At 41.8% G+C, this 20,649-nt stretch overlaps 2 protein-coding genes across 2 annotated transcripts in view; one reads left to right on the forward strand and one right to left on the reverse strand.

The window, feature by feature from the left end:
- Window positions 1-11,219, reverse strand: part of tnksa (tankyrase, TRF1-interacting ankyrin-related ADP-ribose polymerase a) — a 70,337-nt gene extending 59,118 nt beyond the window's left edge. Inside the window, exons 1-4 of the mRNA XM_061800639.1 lie at window positions 10,586-11,219; window positions 9,667-9,782; window positions 6,934-7,042; window positions 381-476 (exon numbers count right to left, since the gene is read on the reverse strand). Coding sequence (XP_061656623.1) covers window positions 381-476; window positions 6,934-7,042; window positions 9,667-9,782; window positions 10,586-11,042 — 778 coding nt within the window. The 5' untranslated portion in view covers window positions 11,043-11,219. The remainder of the gene's footprint in view (window positions 1-380; window positions 477-6,933; window positions 7,043-9,666; window positions 9,783-10,585) is intronic.
- A 4,462-nt stretch (window positions 11,220-15,681) lies between these two features.
- On the forward strand, window positions 15,682-18,330 carry cldn23.1 (claudin 23.1). Its single transcript, XM_061801457.1, has one exon. The coding sequence runs from the start codon at window positions 15,724-15,726 to the stop codon at window positions 16,555-16,557; it is 834 nt and encodes a 277-aa protein (XP_061657441.1). The 5' UTR covers window positions 15,682-15,723; the 3' UTR covers window positions 16,558-18,330.
- The last annotated feature ends 2,319 nt before the right edge of the window (window positions 18,331-20,649 follow it).

The following is a 20,649-nucleotide window of genomic DNA, read 5'->3' on the forward strand; positions in this document are numbered from 1 at the left end:
ACAGTCAAAACGGAGATAGCAATTAAATCGGAATTTGCCATTTGGACTTGCCGTTACGTCCGCCCTCTGGTTCCCTCTACCTCATACAGCAAATAACGTAGAAGGAACGAGCAATTAGTCTCAAAATTCGATGTAGCCATCTGGCCACTAAATCCTCTCCGAGGACTATTTATTTTTGTATCGGGGTGGAGAAACCTGCCTTTGGCAAAGTTCTCTAGGAAAGGAAACTGTCCACAGGACTGGACAATGAGTGCTGGTTGTTGAAGTCAAATAGTGATGAAGGTGGAAGCTTCCCCAGAATAACAAGAATAAACACAGTGTGTAAAATAAGTCAGTAGAGTGTGTGGCGTTTAACAGACTGAGAGGAAAGTGGCACTGACCTGTGAGCACGGCCTTGGCGGAAGGTTCAGCCAGGTCCAAGGCAGACTTTCCGTCGGTGTTGCGGATGTTGGGGTCAGCTCCATGCTGCAGTAAGACTGTGCAACAACAGGGAAGACACAGACAGTAGCTCAGCTCCTGGACTGAAACGCAAACCCCCTGACACACACTTCGACCTAGTCCTCCCCCTGAACCATATCTTGCTCCAAGGACTGCTCTCCTTGGACCTCCCCGTTGCTCCTGAACTATCCCTCCTGCTTCGCATCTCTCTCCTCCTCCAGCTGTTCCTCCTCTGTTGCTAGCGCTGCTCCCTCGCCTGCCCCCAACTGCCCCTGTCCTACGAGCCATGCTGGTGATGTAAACAGACATGTCACCACAAATGTAGCGGAGGCATGGGGACGCCACAACGCAACATAAACAACGGGCCAAACAAAGAGGCTCCCCGATCAGCTACGGAACACATCGCACTCGTGTAGACCGGGAAGAAGAAGCAAACCAATGCAAAAACAAGTCCGGTTGAAGAAAGCTCACAGCTACAACTAATCGAGGTGGCAGTGGTGATGAAGGAGGCAGGCAGGCAGGCAGGCAGGCAGGCTACGCGAGTGGAGAGACTCTTGCTCTCGTTGACTGTGTGAGAGATGCAGCAGAGAGCAAGATGAAAGAGGTGGGGGGGGTGAGAGGGCTGCGAGTCAGCGAGGATGGAAGAGGAAGGGTGAGAAGAGTGGAGAGAGAGCAAAACAAGCCAGTTTTATGGGGTAAACAGTGCGTGTGTAGGTTGATTTTAAGATTGTTAAATAACAATGAAACTACTGATGGAATAATTTTTGATTGAGTTGAACAAATGTGATCAAAGGCAGGTAAAATTGCATAATGCTATGAGGACCTTTACATGTAATGTAGAGCTGTGAAGAAACCAACGTGTATAATTAAACATGCCTCATGGTGTTGTTTTTGGAGTCATTTCTCTAGTGTGCCTGTCTGACATCCGGTTTCTATCAGGTCTGCCTAGCAACAAGTGGCCTCACAACCGTCATGTAACCAAGGAAAAAGTAAGAAAGATTGTAAATGCATCCCTCAAGCTCCTTTCACATAACAACATACACAAAATGATAAAACGTGAATCAGCGGAACCTAAATTTAACAGACCAATCAGGGGGTCCATTAAATCAGCTTTTCAATAATTTTAAGCAGTTGTTTCATGTTCTAAAATACTCGGGAAATTAAATATTACAAATGCTTTAAAATGTTCCAAAATTTAAAAATTGTTCAAATTTAGCTTGCTGATGCATTGGAGGGGTCATTTTAAGTTTCAATTGGATACTATTTTATGTCCATTAAATCTTTAGTCCGTTAAATTAGGGTCCGTTAAACCAAAGTTCCATTGTGCAATGATAATCAAAATGTCACTAAAGCAGCACAATTTGGAGTTCAATCACAACCTTTTCCGGGAAGATAAGCTTCAAGTCAGACAAAACTTGGAGTCCAAACGAGTTGTCATGTAAGATGTGCAAAGTTAGGCAGCTGAGACTTCAACTCGATGATCTTCTATGTCTTGAATACAAAACAACAATCTGAAAAAGAATCTGGAAAAACTCTGTTGATCTATAATGCTGTGCCTGGTTGTCAATTTTTTTTTTTTTTTTTTTAAGAATAGTAGATGAATCGTGACTGATAGCTGGCAAGCTATATTAAACCAAAGCGCACAATATTACATACTCAAGAAAAGTAGTAAATATCAGACAATCAATGTATAATTAACGAATTGGCAAGGAACTTCATTGAGTTACATTCAAGTCATAGTTGCATTAATAAATACATAAGTGATTCATTAAAATATTTGTTTTTTGATGATGCAGGCTAGACTGTAAACCACAGTAGATGTTTTGCACTACATTCATGTTAAAATCAGCTGAGCTTCAAATCAATGACTATTCACAGCAAAACATTTAGGATGAACAAATACGGTGTGAGAAGTAAGTGGTAATGAAAGGTGTCAACATCCTTTCCATTGTTTGTCTGTGTTTCTGCAGCACTGTTTACTCGGAGTCTGTTTAGTGCGTCATTAAATGTGGCAGGGTTTTAAATTGTATGTTCAGCATGTTGCTATAATTAACGGCTTGCTAACTGTTCTTCTGCAGGGTGAGGCAGAATGTGAGGCAGAATGTTTTATGGCTGCTTTCTTGAAAGGGTGATTGGTGAATTCAACTGCAAAAATAAGAATATTGAAAGAAACCTATAATAACTAAGAAACCAAAGACGGTGTTACTATTGAAGAGGGATTATTATGGAAATTCGACCTTTTATTGCTTCGCTGAAAATAGTTGTCTGTGGAGTGCCTGCCAGTTCATTTGTCATGTGAACAAATAGAAAACCAAGGAAGTACTTTGTATTTGGAGGAATTATATTGTTCCTTTGTTAAGGGACAATTATAAATACACGAAAAAAAAAATATTTCACACAAAAAATAAAGAGGAATTGTTTTTCTTTTTTGAAATAATCTGAATTTCACACTGAACAGTCCTTTCAGTCTGTCTGTCAGTCTGTTAAGTCCTTCCTTTCTACAAATATTTTAAGTGAGGCAAGAAAATAAATACATTTAAACAAATATTATCTCAATATTTTTTTTAACAAACTTTGACACTTGCAATAAGCATTTTTTTATGCTTTCCTGCCATTAACAGGCAGCGACGGTATACCACTAGTATTGTAATGCCATGTAAGAAGTGGTCAAGGAAGAAATCCCTTTATCCAACTCGTGGCAACATAAGAACATCACAAAGTTACGAGTTGCTGCCGGCTATACTTATGCCCACAGCGTCTTATCCCAGACTGACACACTACTCACCCCTGCCCACCCTCTTGAAGGCATATACAAATAATTACAGATACAGTGTAAAGTGAATAGGTTAAAAAAGCAGATCCCAGAGGCAGAGAAAATTCCTGTAGCTCTTTTTGAATTTAAAGTGCTTGAAACATTCAAGTATTCATTACAGACCGAGCCAGACGAAATAGACGCACTGTCCAGTCAAGCTGAAGGCTAGTCAGAACCACAGTGTTAACGTAGCATTAGATAAAAATGTTAATAGTATTAGCTTCTGATAAATAGCGCATACGCAAATTTTCATCTAGGTTGGTGGTGGGGCATATTTGTGTTTGGTGTTTGATCAAACTATTGCGCATTATGTGGGGAAATGTGGTATCTTCATCCAATTTAAAATTAATCAATGAATTCAAATGTTCATAATGCAATTCTTGCTTTGAGGCTATCACAAAGGGGGAAATCGGTGATGCGATACGTTTGTACACCACATTCAAATCAACTCACAAAGCAGAAAACACGCTTCTGTCATTTGCTTCCTAAATGAGCTAACAAATCTCAAAGATCTGAGCACACTGTTTCCCAAAGTGCTAAAGTCGATATTGCAACCCTTTTGGCCTCAGTCGCTTCCCAGTCTTGTGACTGCTGAGGCGCTCCCAAAGCCAGCACCCTTTGACAAGTGTACACGCCAACCTATCGAGTTCAGCTGTAGCAGAGAATCATTGAGGCGTGTGTGTGCATGTGCATGCGTGCCTTTGCCGGGCACTGACGCACACCTACTATCACCCACTCACCTCTCAACAAAATTTTATTTTGGCATAGCAAAGATCCCACTCAAACACACATCGATACCCACCGAACAACGAACAGTACACCCACGGTGATGGATAAATAATTAAGCCCATCCATCCATTTTCTATTGTGGTTTTCCTAATTTTACCCGAGGGTGCGTTGGACCCTTCTGCAAGCTACACCTTAGACTGCTCATCAGCCAATTACAGGGCCCAGATAAAGAACTATTCAAACTCTCATTCACACATACCGACTGTTTAGTGTCTTCAATTAATCTAAGATGCATGTTTTTGGAATGTGGAAGGAAGAGGAAGCACCCAGAGATACCACAGGAAAGCGTACACACAACATCCACATTGCAGAAAGGAGCTTGAGACAACATTCAAACCCAGAAACTCAACTGTGAGCGTGTTAATACGAAAAAATTAAGTGGTTGAAATGTATCAGTCTGGAAAGCGGTTACAAAGCCATTTCTGTGGAAAGAGCCATTATTCACAGAAAAAAGACATGGTCAGTGGCGAACCTTCTGAAGCAGGGGTGGCCGGCCTTCAAAGATAACCCCAAAAGAACAGAAATGACTCAAGCAGGAGGCCACAAAGAAACTCGGGACAACTTCAAAAGAACTGTAGGCCTCATTTGCCCGAGTTAAGGTTGACGACTCAACAAAAAGGAAGACAACAGTCAAAAATACCTTTGTCTCTACTAGTGAGGAGTCTACTACCTCTCAGCCACAGCCAACTAGAAAAGGCTTCAGCTCATCTACAACCCCAGAGAGGACAAGCACTATAGAAAATGGCTTAGTGGCTTATAGAAAAGGCTTGGCTTCTAACGGCATTTAGCAAACCTGATAGCTAGGACTATATTTTGTGAGCAGCAATATCACATCCCGCCCTCACTGTCATCAACATGTGAAAAAAAATCTTTGTCAATCATACTTTAGGTCTTCCAATATCTTTTTCTGACAAATGTGACCTTGCTTTTGATGAGCTACTGGGCTAAGAAGTGGAGTTTCCTAAAATGGTGTGTATTTTCTCAAGTTACTCCAGCCTCCTCCCACATTGCAGAAAAATCCATGGTAGGTTAATTGAAGATAAAATTGCACATAACTGTGAGTGTGACTAATTGTTTGTCAATGGGATTTGATTGACTGGCAACCAGTCCATGGTCCAGCATGCCTCTCGGCCAGAGTAAACTGGAATAAGATCCAGCTCACCTGTGTCCCAAAGGAGGACATTGGATACAGAAAATGAAAGATTTAACAACGGAAGATTGATAAAACAGACTCCAGGAGAACAGCTATCGGATAAAAAGGACCATGGGGACTGAACAATGTGTCTAAAAATAGTTTCGATTCCTCACTTTCAATGTCTGTTAGTTCCAGAATTGGCCGCTGTTTACTGGCACAGTGGGGGAATGCAGTCAGAGAATTGGATTGATGTATTTCTGGGTCACCAATATACAATATGACCAGATCCCATTCCATGTCTGTGTGGTGGCCATGTTGAATGGCAGCCATGTCATAATGGTTCTATCAATTGTTAATTGCACAATGGCAGAAAGAGATTGGCAGGGCTCTGAGGAATACAAAACACATATCTTTGGAGTCTAGAACATACTATTTTTTGTGCAGTAACAGTATATTTCCATTAAGTTATTTGAATGTAACTTTGGAGTATATTTTAATTTTTCTTTTTATTTTTGTAAGACAGGCAGGCTTTCTGCAAGACTGAAGTCAGCATATCCACCAACTTTTGGGTGGATATGTTTGGCATTGCAGGATTAACTTTTTTAATGTGGCTTTTTGCAACATTTACTGAACAAGCAGAAGAACCAACAAAGTGTGTTGAGAGGAAAAACGAGGAGAACCATGTACTGCCATTCAAAGGAGCAAGACTGCATTGTCAGTATTTTCTCTATGCAATAGACATACAATCACTTATATGAATGTGTGATAAAAATGTTAAAAAGAAATGAAGCAAACATGTACATTAACAACAGTCGTTCCCTTTTTTTTTTACACTAAACATGTCATTTTAATCACTGACTGCACAGTTAACAAAGGTTTTATGATGGGCCCAGCTGGATCCTGGAATGGATCATTTCTAGTTCATATGGCAAAACGTTGAACTCATTGAAGATTGTTTAGGATCCACCAAACAGGTTTTAGTACATTTAGATATGTGGGCGATACAGTTCTACCAACAAAAAAACATCAATGTTTATATATTGGAAAATGGGTATGTAAAAGAAGTGAAGAGGTCTTGAATGAAATGAATGGTAATTGGATTTCTGTTTGCCAGGTGTCATGGCAATTATTTGTCACAAAATCCAAAGAGTTCAGAACTCATTGACTCACACGTCTATCAGGGACTATTGACTGCAAGCAGCCTTCATTTTGTTGTTTGGGATCTTCTGCATTCAACTCTGCAGCTGCTACTCAGACAGTCATGGCCGGAGAGTCTGCAGAACGCTATTGCCCGAAATGACTGCTTGGCACTAAGAGCAAGGTGACACAAACTATCGTTTGTGATTACAAAGTGTATGAAGCTCTTTTATATTGGAATCGTAAAGACAATCTCTCTGAGCAACAAGTATCCTTGCAGTTTCAAAGTGTAATGTTGCCACGTTCTGTAATAAACAGTGATGCAATAATTGCTAATTATACGTTGCTTGCCTCTATTTTTACTGAAAAATAATAGCTCGCAGCATGTGGCTCATTGCAGACAATTACTGTGTGATTATGTGCACCGCCACTTCTGAGCCCAAACAGAATACAAAATGTGTTCAAGTTTGCCACAGTATTGGATAACATTTTCCAATGCAAGAAACGGCCCACCAATGGGGATAACAGGACCTTGCTTGTATTCTGTTCTCTGTATTGGCTTTCACATAAAAATTTGACCTTCAAATTAAAGTATTCAAACCGTGACTGTGAGGGTTCTTACCTATGCAGACGTCTATCTTGCCCTTGATTGCCGCCTCGTGTAAAGGTGTATAATTCCAGTTGTCTCTAGCATTTGGCTCGGCACCCTGACACAGCAGCAACGACACCACCTGAAAGAAACGAGTATTCTTTACTCTCCATATCAAGCTACAAACAGGAAATGCAGACAAAGATGTGCTTCTATGCACTCTACAGGACGCACGTGGTATTACAAGACAAGACTGTGGATACATTCATATCTAATGCAATCCATTCGTTGAAGTAATTATTCAAATTAAAAATCTATTTTCTGAGCCGCTTATCCTTACATGGGTCATGGGAGTGCTGGAGCCTATCCCAGCTACCATCGGGCAGGATGTTGCCAGCCAATCGCACCAAAGTAAATATAATAAACGAAAAAAAAAGTTCCATCTAAATACAAATGATAAATATTGTTGCAGGTGAAATAATATAGCATTGTTAAGAGTCATGTAGTGGCCAGAATACCTGCCTCACAGTTCTGACATTGGGGTTGGGACCCAAACTCTGGCCTTCCTGTGTGGAGTTTGTACGTTCGCCATGTGCTTGCAAGGGTTTTTGGAGGTTAATCTAGTTTTCTCTGGCATTTCATGAAAATGAATCTTCGGTTGATTGAAGAAGGTGCAGCGACCAATCTAGGGGGTATCCCTCCTCTACCCTGAAGACAGCTGGGATAGGCTCCAACTCAATCATATTTGTAGTGACTAAATACGTATAGTGTCGAAAAAACGGTGTCGAACCACCAAAATTCTCTTAATGTGGCTAGCATTTGACAAATACATCCGAACTACTACAGGCTTTTGTTGCAGTTTTACCATGGGTTGTGTAATTAAGGGATTTTAAAATTAAATGCTGCCCAAAATAAAACACTTAAGAATTTGTACATGTATATTCAACGAATGACTGAAACATGGTTAACCATTTAGTTTGTCATCCTGGTCCACTTATAATACATTTTATATGCCAATGTTGAGGACTTAAAAGATTTTAGCGGAGGAAACATCAGTAATCCTTTGAAACCAAACCAGAAATGAGGACACAAAGTCCGAACACTGAAAAACCGAAAGAAATTATTATGCCAGTTACAGTATTTGTAAAAAATGCAATTAGGGGTAGGACTGTGTATTAACCTTAGGCTATTTTCTATATCAAGCACCAGCCTTAGATTTATTCATATTTTCACATTTCTCCAGGACAAATGAGGCTGTCATGTATTTGTATTGTATTTACATGTTCTTATTGCACTGTTTGTTGTTGAATATTTTTTAAAAATAGATCATTTGAAATGTATTAATCACATTAATAATTTTAAAATATTCAAGCTAATATAAAAATAGATTTTAAATGTATTAACCCATTTGTGGGCAGAGTCCCATTTTTGGGACATCATAATTTTCGTGCATTATATCCTTCGGTATATCAAAATATTTAAGTGTTTTAATCTGATTCTGTTTTTTGGAACGATCTACTAAGAAAACCCAAGTACCCTCTCGCGCGCAGCGTCCCATTTTTGGAACAAGATTACAAATTAGTAAAGTTATCATATAAGTTAACCATAAACGAAAAATAACTTATTTCCTTGATTGTGGCCTGTTAGGAGACTTTTATCTCAATGAGGCAAAAAATTGCCACCCTGCCCATGAATTGCTTAATCATAGTGTCATTTTAGTTTCAAATACCATTTAAAATATAACTACCACCACTCCCCGTCTTTGTGTTAAAAGACATCCATGTTTCATAAGGTCAAAATTAGTACTTAAAAAGTTGTGTTAGTTATAAGACAGCACAACCACCATCCCAAGTTTAGAAATATACAGCAACTAAGCCAGTTACTCAAGAATAACTTCAACACAGCGCTGGCGCACAGTGTGGAAGCGCTGCTCTGCCTTCCTCTACAATTAATGTCTTTCTACGGCTAGTGTAATTTCTCAAGTCCTGTACAATGCGCTCTGTTGTAGTGGCTTCAGAAAGGCGCTGCCTCGCTATCCCACTCAGGGCTCACAGCATTCTTTTGTTCACATCCCGTTTGATTTCAGCTATAGCTAGGATTGATGCTTTTTTTGCTCCAATCAGAAACACATACTTACTTACATACGGACTTCAACATGTTATTCTTCTTTTATTTAATTGTTAATGTTAATTTCAATGTACTCTCCTTCCCTTGCATTGGAAACATTTCAACCAGAAAATAAGAGTTTATCATAAAAATTCATTTTAATATTGTTTAAATTGAAGGTGAATTTTCACCTGATTTTTGGGCACCCAATTGAGACCATGGCCCCCTTACCTTAAGCTAATCTCATCTAATGGGCAAGCCAGCCCTGTTCAATATACTAAAGTTTCCAAATGAATAAACATCAAGGAAATGTAAGATGCCGCGCCCTACAACCAAATGTGTCAACTGTAAATAATTTTTAAGCCACAGTGGAAACTACTAATAAAGCGGTTCTTGTGTTTACTATGGCAACAATGTAACTCGAATTTCTATGGCAATTGAAATGTGCCATAGTCTATCACTAACCAAGTCTTAATTACAAACAATTAATAACGTATACTGGCATGCCTATAAAAAGTGGTGGACCTATTCCTTTCAACAGAGTGGTATTTAAAAGCCTAAAATGCTGACTGAAATCAAACTTCAACAGTACTTTTTCTTCCCACAATCACAGAAACTGAAGCATCTAATTTGTACGCAAATAAATGTGACCATTCTCACCTCCGAGTGGCCAAAGGAGCATGCATTGTGTAGCGGTATCAAGCCGCCGTCATCCCTGGCGTGTACGTTGGCGCCAGTCTGAAGTAGATGCTCAACCACATCTTTACGCCCAAAACCTGAAAAGAGGTCAAAGAAGAGCAAAAGTAATGAGAAAATTACACAATTCACACTTTTTCCCCTTGCAGCAAATTAAAAGACAAATGAAAAATCTGAGAGAAGAACTTTTCTTTATTCGAACCTCCATCCAGCCATCCATTTTTCTAAGCGCTTTTCCTAAATAGGGGGTTGAGCAGACAGCCAATCACAGGGCTGATACACAATCATTCACAACTATGGACAATTTAGGTTCTTTCAGTTCTAGAATGTCGAAAAAAAGTGTATGTAAGTAGGAAATAAATAGACACACACAAGCATGGTGAGAACATGCAAAGTCCACACAAGGAAAACGCACTTCAAGATTCAAACCTCAGACCTCAGAACTGAGAGGCAGACAAGCTTAACACCTACCCACCACCGTGATACATTTTTCTTTCCTTTTTTAATTTTATTATGGCACTAAAATGTCTAGTAAAATATAAAATTAGGATGCCTTTGACACTGCTAGTACTTAAGCACTATCATATTTTTTGGGAAATAAAATAAATGAGAGGTGTGAAATGAAATCATTATAGAATTACACTCACTATACAGAACAGTATTGTACTTTAGACATTATGGTTATTTAAAAGTGTTGCTTCAAAATTAAAGCAAGTAACCACTAAAAGCTGACAAGGTGTTTAAATGTGTTGGGGTTTTTTTCCTCCACCATTTGTCAGGTGTGGGGGTGGGGAGTTTAAAAACTGTACACTTCAGGTGTGGGGGTGGGGAGTTTAAAAACTGTACACTTTGTAGTTTTGTAGGAAAACGTCATCTTAATTACCTGCAGCAAAGTGTAAAGGTGAGGATTTTCGTCCGGCCATATCTTTAGCGTTCACATTCGTCGTGTCCACCAGCTTTTTCACCCTCACAACATCTCCATTACGACAGGCTTCGAACAACTCCCTGAACGCTCCGTTCGGACCACCGAGGGCACAGCCGCTGCTGCTGCCCGCGTTATCATCACCCGTGTCGGGCGTCGATGCTGCACTCGTCCCGCTCCCCTCGGTGGTGGTCGGGGAGCTAGCGCTGCTGCTAGCGCTGCTGCTAAGGGCCAAAGCTGGGGTGCTGTTGGTGGTCGGAGGAGAAGCCGGGGAAACCTCACCGTCCGCGACGGCTTCGCGAGGGAGAAGCGCGGCATCGTCGGACGGAGACGGGGGGGAGCCTGACGTGGTGACGGGAAGCGAAGAAACTCTGGGTGGGGAAGAGAGAAGCTGAGGGGAGCGACGAGGCATCGCCATTTTCACAACACAACAGTACCCAGTAGCAACAAACACTACCGACAACTTCCTGTCAAGTCAAACTTCCGGTTGCTCTTTTTAATCACATGAACACACAACTATACAGTTAATTTGGGTCTACTGCTTTTTTTAAGCATCTATTTATAGGGGCCCAAAAGTGACCGAGTAACATTTGCTCCTTAAATAATATATACGGTACATACATTACTGTCAAGACAAATTACAATACAGTAAAAAGCAACACTGTCCTCCAGTGGTCATCACAGTAATTGTTACAAAATAAAATAAAATATCCATTTACCCTACGATTTTCTGAGCCGCTTATTCTCTCGTGGGTCGCGGGGGTGCTGGAGCCTCCCACCCCAGCTGTCAGCGGGTAGATGGCGGGGTACGCCCTGAACTGGTTGCCAGACAATCGCAGGGAACATAGAGACGGAAAACAGTCGCACCCACAATCACATCTAAGGGCGTGTGTGTCAACCAGGTGTATTGAATTGTGGAGATATAGTATTTTAAACTTTTTCACCTTTTCAGAGGGTCAAATTTTTAATTGGATTTAATAGATTCCTTCTCTTGTGATTTAGTGTATAAAGTGATGGCTTCCCCCCAGGAAGTCCAGTTGGTCACAATGAAGATTTGAGAGCAAGCAGAATACAAACAATAGAGATCCATAACAGTATCAGTAAGAGTAGAGGGGTGACAAGTGGAAAACGGGATCGGATGGGACTGAGCAGGACAGGAAAGGACAGGGATACTGAGGCAGGCAGTGCTACTACCAATGTGCGATGGCAGTGTTTATGAGACTAGTGAACTATGTATTACCATGAAACTAAATACAGCACCTTAAATGGGTCACACGCTGATTGTAAGGAATGTAAACAATAAAGAGGCTGATTCATGATGGCACGGTAAGAGATCAGCAAAGAGCAACAAAACATACACCTACACATGAAGGTATTTTTTTTTAAGACAACAATGACAAATTCAACTGGATGTCAATAAATGCAGTACATAAATGGATGTGTGCTGCCTGTTGGAGCTTTGACTTGTAGCGCCACATAAACGTGCATCGTTTTGTCATTTAATCTTATGTACAATTCAGAGCTGTGGGAACTATAGAGGAATAAAGTTGATGAGCCACACAATGAAGTTATGGGAAAGAGTAGTGGAGGCTAGACTCAGGACAGAAGTAAGTATCTGCGAGCAACAGTATGGTTTCATGCCTAGAAAGAGTACCAAAGATGCATTATTTGCCTTGAGGATGCTCGTGGAAAAGTACAGAGAAGGTCAGAAGGAGCTACATTGTGTCTTTGTGGATCTAGAGAAAGCCTATGACAGAGTACCAAGAGAGGAACTGTGGTACTGCATGCGTAAGTCTGGTGTGGCAGAGAAGTATGTTAAAATAGTACAGGAGATGTATGATGGCAGCAGAACAATGGTGAGGTGTGCCTTAGGTTTGACAGAGGAATTTAAGGTGGAGGTGGGACTGCATCAGGGATCAGCTCTGAGCCCCTTCCTGTTTGCAGTGGTAATGGATAGGCTGACAGATGAGGTTAGACTGGAATCCCCTTGGACCATGATGTTCGCAGATGATATTGTGATCTGCAGTGAAAGCAGGGAACAAGCGGAGGAACAATTAGAAATATGGAGACATGCACTGGAAAGGAGAGGAATGAAGAATAGCCGAAGTAAAACAGAATATATGTGCGTGAATGAGAAAAGTGGAGGGGGAAGAGTGAGGCTACAGGGAGAAGAGATAGCGAGGGTGGACGACTTCAAATACTTGGGGTCAACAATACAGAGCAATGGAGAGTGTGGTCAGGAAGTGAAGAAACGGGTCCAACCAGGTTGGAACAGCTGGCGAAAGGTGTCTGGTGTGTTATGTGACAGAAGAGTGTCTGCTAGGATGAAGGGCAAAGTTTACAAAACAGTGGTGAGGCCGGCCATGATGTACGGATTAGAGACGGTGGCACTGAAGAAACAACAGGAAGCTGAACTGGAGGTGGCAGAAATGAAGATGTTGAGGTTCTCGCTCGGAGTGACCAGGTTGGATAGGATTAGAAATGAGCTCATTAGAGGGACAGCCAAAGCTGGATGTTTTGGAGACAAGATTCGAGAGAGCAGACTTCGATGGTTTGGACATGTTCAGAGGCGAGAGAGTGAGTATATTGGTAGAAGGATGCTGAGGATGGAGCTCCCAGGCATAAGAGCAAGAGGAAGACCAAAGAGAAGGTTTATGGATGTGGTGAGGGAAGACATGAGGGCAGTTGGGGTTAGAGAGGAAGATGCAGGAGATAGGCTAAAATGGCAAAAGATGACACGCTGTGGCGACCCCTAACGGGACAAGCCGAAAGGAAAAGAAGAAGAAGACAATACACGGATTTGCTAGCAAAAGCTTACACTGTAAAACCATCCATCCATCCATTTTCTTTGCCGCTTATCCTCACCAGGGTCGGGGGGAGTGTTGAAGCCTATCCCAGCTGTCAATGGGCAGGAGACGGGGGTACACCCTGAACTGGTCGCCAGCCAATTTCAGGACACATAGAGACAAACGGCTGCACTCACAATCACACCTAGGGGCAATTTAGAGTGTCTAATTAATTTTCCTTGTTTTTGGGATGTGGGAGGAAACAGGAGTGTCCGGAGATAACCCACGCAGGGACGGGGAGAATATGCATACTCCACAGAGGCGGGGCCGGGATTCAACCGGGGTCCTCAGAACTGTGAAGGCAACGCTTTACCAGCTGATCCACTATGCCGCCTATTGTTTTTATGAAAAAAAAAAGGTGGTTATTTGTAATAAAAGGTCCACCATATTTAATGTTTGGGCACTAGTGAGCATATTTTGGTAATTTAAAAAAAAAGAACGCTTTGAAAACCCTCTGATCACGATAGTTGCCTTTTGGCCAGAGCAGGTCTCGTGTGACTTCTGTTGACAGGATAGACGGGAAGTGATCACAAATCGGCAGGGTCAAGACGCCCAATGGCGTCTGGTCGGTTGACATAATTGTCATACCTGTTAGAAGCGCTTTCTTTTGTGTGCCAGTTCAAATGAAAACAAATCGCAGTCGGAGATCAGTCCGTTCAAATAAAAACAAGTTTTTAAAAAAAACAAAAACAAACAAACATGCTGGCTGGAAAGCGACATGAGCAGTAAGTTCTTTTTCAGTGCCTCACAATGTAAATACTGTATAAGAAAAACTACAACGGGGAAATGTCCCCAAGGTGACGCAAATTTTAAGGAAAAATGTGACATCCAAAAATTCTGCATTTCAATTGCCTGCATGTATGTTGTTACATGAGGTACCAGCATAATGATTTGTTTTGCTTTTTGTTTGGCTTGTAATAGTTCCCCCCGTCTCCACCCCGAGATGGGCAAACGGCGGTCAGAATAGCCCCCCCCCCCCCACAACTCTTCGGGTCACCATTATTGAACTCCCACACACATCTGAAACCACTTTCGCAATGAGACGAGGTTTTGTGTGAGTTTCACCGGCTTTTCTCAGTTTATTTCCTCACAAAACGGTCGACTGTCTTCTTTTTTAGGCTAATTAGTTTGAAGGCCGTAATACAAAAGCATGAAAGTGCGCCCCAAACCCACCCCAACCTCACCCCCCGCCTTGTATACAACTCCCACACCACAGGGGTTGCAAACATCTCCACTTTTTCTCTGCAATAGCTCCCGTTTTCTGAAATGAATTACTGGAGTACGGAAGAGATTCTAACGCAAACCTTTTAGGAGGAGTCAGCCCGCAAACGCTTTTGAGGAGAACTTTCCGGCAGAACGGCATTCGGAACAGCCTTTAAAAGGAATTCCTAAATCTGATCCACACTTAGATTCTCACTGATCTCCTTTTTTTTGTTGCTGTTAAATCAGTGACCTTCCCAGAGGGGACTTTTTTTCTGACCTGAAAACATATATAGTAATATTTACACTCTTCAGGTGCATCTGAAATGAGATTGTTCTAGAAAAACTCACATTTACAAATTCCTTAAACACACAGTAACACACTTTTCAATAGACTAATGATCAATTGGATCATTTACCTCACACTCCATCTTCTTCAGTTTATCAATTTTGGATTTCTCTGAGCTGGAAGCTATCATAATAAAAGTGTTTAAAAGAAAAACAAAATGTTCTATGTTCCATGATATTTAAATTTATTGAAATGCACTAATATATCACATGAATTCGTTTTTAATATTAGATATGAGCAAATGGGTTATTTTATTGGCACTTGTTTTTGGCCAATTGCTTACATTTTTAATAAAACTGTTGAACACGCCCTAAAAAAATATGGCTTGAACACACCTTCATAGTTATTATAGAGTTATTCACATTACAACGATCTAATATTTTACAAAAATTCACAGAGTTTAATTTAGCCACGTCGGTGTGGACATTTCTTGGCACGAAAGGAAACTGTGGGTGGGGGCAAGTACAGTGTACCCGCCCAGAACTGCCACTTGGCAGCCTTACTTGGTGTAAAAAGTTTGAAAAGCACCGTTAAGTCGAAACTCAGGGATTCGCTTGGAGATCTGCTGGCGGGTAAGGCCCAAGTCCACGCCCACAGCAGACGTGTTGTTAAGAGCCAGTTGTTCCACTCTTCAAGTCAAACACACGGCACAGCACAGCAGACGCACGCACGCACACACCCGCGGAAAGAGAGCAACCGGGAAGATGCCGAGTCGAAACGCGCAGGAATGGATGCGCCTGTCCCTCCGCACCCCGGGCATCTTCATCTTCGGCCTGGTCTTGGCGCCCTGCGGCTGGGTGCTCAACCTGACCGCCACCGTGGCCCCCAACTGGAGGACCGTGGAGAACGTGCCCAACACGCCCACCAACGAGTTCATCGAGCAAGGCATCTGGGACATCTGCCGTTCCGTCACCACGTCCACGTCGTCCACGTGCGGCCTGGATGACGCCTTGTACTTCGGTAATGACATCATCGAGGTGGCCCAGGGTCTGATGGTGGCCTCGCTGGTGGTCACCCTCGTGGGCCTGGCCGTGGCCATCCCGGGCATCCGCTGCTGGAAAGAGAGGCCCAACTGGGTGGTGGCTGGCCTCGGGGGGCTCCTGATCTTCATCTCGGGAGTGTTGGCCATCATCCCCATCTCGTGGTACACTCACATCCTGGAGGACATCAGCACGGTGACCCCGCTGGGGGAAATACGTGTGGGCTACTGCATCGTGTTAGGCTTCATCGGGGGGATCTTCGAGATCCTGGCCGGTTTCGTCATGTTCATCGGCATCTGCCGCTGCTGCGGCGGGAAGAACCGCGGCGAGGTGCGGGTCGAGGAGACCGGGCGCAGCCGCTTCAGCGCCCGCCCGCAGGCGCAGCCCAGGCGCGTGGACGTGCCCTCGCTGAGACGGGACCGCAGCCCCGCGCCCAGCAGCGTGCCCTACTCCCGGAACTCCCTGGACGACGACGTGTCCTTCCCCAGGGCCAAGAGCGTCGGGCCCGGCTCCATCAACACGTCGTACAGCGGGAGGCCCTACGATGCGGACTTGTGAGGGCGGAGGAAAAGTTTTCTTTTTCTTTCTAATCGCAGTGTTTCCCGACCTTTGTTGATCCAAGACACAAAATTATGTTACACGAGAGAAAGCTTTAAACTACAACTACAAATACTTCATTACTCCACTGAAGTAGATTTGCAGTTTTCTCCCTATCCCAGTATTTATTTCCCCTAACGCCCACGTATTGACTGCATCTGTACTTCAACATTTTGGCAAAAAAAATTCTTTTTGGGAAGTAACTAAGTACAAATACTGTAATGAATTAGATTTATGAACGAGAATCTATGTACTTTTTGGATAATGTTTTACATAAACTCCCTATGAAGTACCAACATGTAACTCTACAGAAGTAGATTTGCCAAGTCTTTTGTACACAGAACAAAGTTTTTTTTGTGTGTACTCTACTTGAGTATTTTATTCCTGACAGCTTTTTACTTTAACTTCCTCTTAGCACCAATTTGGCTCCTTATTTTGGTCACATAGGCCCCTTTGGGGAAGTAACTCACGAGTACAAATACTTCCTTATTGTATCCAAGTACATTTTTCAGGTGTCAATGCAGACTTTTTGTGTATTTATGCTTTATTTGGGGAATAATTTGTGGGATTATTTTTTTCAATTTGAACACTATATTTGAAAGATATTTGTATGTTTTGCTCCTTACTTGGTCGAAAGTAACTGTAAAAGTAGTACTTTTTAAAAACCTGTGCTGAGGAAGCAATGTAAAAAAAAAAGAAATGCAGAGAGGAGTACACAAAAAAAATGTATTTAATTTTTTTTCATTAAAAAAAGACAATGCTTAATTATTAGTAAGTTACAAATAACTCCACACACTACTTTTGAATGCTTTCAGAAAACAGACAAGTAAAATCCATTTACCTTGAATCAACTTTGGTAAATAATTACTTCCACCACATTTACTTAACGGAGTTGAACAACTACTTCTACTTTGTCCAGATTATACATTTTATATACATTTACTCACAAATGAAGTTGCTCTGTTAGTGTTTCATTGGATGTAAAGCCAGTACTGTATTCTGTTGTATGAATGTCAAAAAGAAGCTCCACAGCTTATTTGAAATCTATAGTTGAAAAGCATTCCATTTTGATGTCTGTAACTATAATTAGTTGGCATAGATACAGTAGAAATATATATATATTATTTTGACCCAATTAAGTGACATTGAACAATTACCACAGCACATGGGTTGGGAACGGGACATTCTTGGTGATGGCCACATGATAACATTCTGTAATGTTATATTAGGAGATGTTGGAAGAAGGCGGGGGGAGGGGGGGAATCACCATGGTCGACTGAGAGTGCCTTGTTTTTTTTTTTTCATGCTAAATGATGGTTAAAGTGTCTAAAAGATCAAATATGCTTATGTCGTTGAAGCCAAAGTTGCTTGAGTATTATTGCAATGAAGGAGTCATTTTTTTTGTTTTGTTTTTTAAATGCCGCTTAATATATCTACAGGTTTTTGGAGCTACATGCGCCAAAAAGCAATGCAATTAAACATTTTATTGCAGGGGAATCGAGGTTTTTGTGAAGAAAATCAGCTAAGTGAATTTTTTTGTTGTTATTGCTGTTGTCTTGTAAACATTAACTTGTACAGTCTTAACTAAACCTTTCGGGAATGACTAACTAGGACAACGAACAATGTAAATATTCCTATATGCACTTTACATCGATGACTTGAATAATGTGATCAAAGAACACTCTCACTGCTGTGCAAGAGCTTTATTAAACTGTCCACTGTGTTTCTTGCCAACTGGGTTGAGTCCGACTTTTTTTTGGGGGGTGGACCGCTTTAACGGCTCATGTGGAAAATGGACGAGCAAACGGCCGAGGCTGATCATTGAGTTAAAAAAAAAAAAAAAAAAAAAGCCAGAGAGAGGAGTCAAACATTTGTGCAGTGTCACCCACAATTTGGAAAGCAGACAATTCAAAGAGGCACTCCGGTTTGGCTCGCCTGACATTTCCCCGTGAACGCCACCCTGTTTGTTCACTTGCGAGCAGTTAAGAATACAGACAATGTCACCTAACCGGTCCGGATAGCTCCTTTCTCGTCTGGCAACATTGGCTCGTCAGCTGAAACTCTTTTCTCATCTCAAACAAGACTACGCCATCTTGTACAATCCTCTGTGGTTCCTCCGAGCCCCTTTGTAGAACGTGTTAACGTCCAAGACGTTCAAGATGTGGAATGCAAATTAAGCAACTCATATCTAAAGCTTGATTCACACTGTGATGTTCATGTGATTTTTTTTTTTTTTTTTTTTTTTGTCTCCCCCTACCTCTACCTCTTCCTTTCTGGGATTCTACATTTCCCCACTGTGACATAGATGCACTCAAGGCCATCAACGAGTCGCTCTAAATTGGCCATCAAGGCAGACTACCCGAAGGTAAGATGCATTTTGAGTCTCGTCATAGCTAGCTGGCTAACTGCACATTCTAAATGGGTTCGATGAGAGTGCTCAAGTTGTATGCAGCGAGGGAGGGGCAACTCATACCAGAGTTGAAGTGGGCATACCTGTCAACTTTTGGAGCGCCAACCTGTATAAATTACCAATAAAATCCTTAGAGAGAGCAAAAAATCCGTATAACATACCGAAGCAAATTATGTGTCAAAATAATGGAAGGAAAAAACAGTTTTTCAATTATTTTTATTTGTAGCTCTCCATAATGAGACGATTTGATAGATTGTGACACTTAGCCAAGAGCCGGCCAGCAGCTCCTCGGCCGCAGCCTCCGTGTTTCCCGTAGTGAGGTGTCCGGCTCGGCGGTGCTCGATCCGGGCCAAGTATTTACTGGAATGTTACCGGAAATGAAAGTATTTTGCTAATCTAAATCAACATTTGCCGCTGCGCTAAACATCATGCCTGCTGCGACAAAAATCTTTGATACAAGCTACGTTTGGATTCCCCCAGCTTTGGGTTTTCCCCACAATAGACTAGCGCCATTCTGGGCGAAAGCAAACGGAAATTTTCAGAATCCGTATGATTTGTGATATACGGCCGTATAAGTAAGATTCACCACAAAATCCGCATGAACTATGGCTAAACCGTACGAGTTGACAGATATGAGTGGGACGCTGTTTTAGCCACACACAGCCTGAAAATTTTTGGAAAATCTACTATTGAATACTGCACAGTGGAGTTTTCAATCCGTTTTCAGCAATCCTCTTCAAAGGTTGAGAAACAGAATTCATATTACAGGGTCATAACACCCTCGTTGAAGCACTCGATTTTCCATCGGCGATTCTATCCTGTCCAAATATGGTCAATGGAGAATATGGCTTGCGGTTACCATGACAAACACCAGTAAAGTGAGGGTGTTGCAACCAAGGTGAGCAGATGCTTGAAGGGAAAAGCAAGTGAGGTTTTTAAATCACGGACACAGCAAGTCTTCGCCTCTGTGAGGTCGAAATGATCCAATTCAGATTTTTGGCCCATAAGTGGCAGAATGAGCCCCACCCCAGAACTTCATTTTGTTTCATTCTTCACTCTCGCCCAACCCAATGAAATCTATTAAGTTCTTTTTCGCTGTGTCAAACAAACACACAGAACGTCAGAAAAAGCTGAATAAGGTTTGGAAAGAGGTTTAAAATAGCACTTTGACAAAAGCTGTAATGCATCCCATTAAAGTCACCCCAGGACAAATTGGTTGGGGTTGTGACAAGGAATGGTTAACTTCGCCATAAACATTTTGATTATCTCTGAAATAACCGCATGTATTGCCATGTTGATTAAACAGTCGCGTTACCTTAGTCACTTAATAGAGATTCGCAATTATTTATACATATTTTTTCCAGATGGGTGGCGTTGTTGCCATTAAAATGATGTATGGTAAGTGGAGGGGGGGGGGTAATAACTGGAAAAGATAAGTGTTATATGATTATGGGCGTTATGCACTGGGATCAGTGAGTAAACACTTCCCATTTATCATAAAAAAAGTGCAAGTCATTCTGCAATTTCAGCCACGTTGAAGTAACCACACCTCACCTTGCTGTCATGCATTCATTTCCATAAAGTATTAGACAATAGAGGGCCCACAAATATTTTTCCCCCCCCCTAACAGGAGAGTAAAATCT

The sequence above is a fragment of the Syngnathoides biaculeatus genome, chromosome 17, assembly GCF_019802595.1.
Source record: "Syngnathoides biaculeatus isolate LvHL_M chromosome 17, ASM1980259v1, whole genome shotgun sequence".
NCBI lineage: Eukaryota > Metazoa > Chordata > Actinopteri > Syngnathiformes > Syngnathidae > Syngnathoides > Syngnathoides biaculeatus.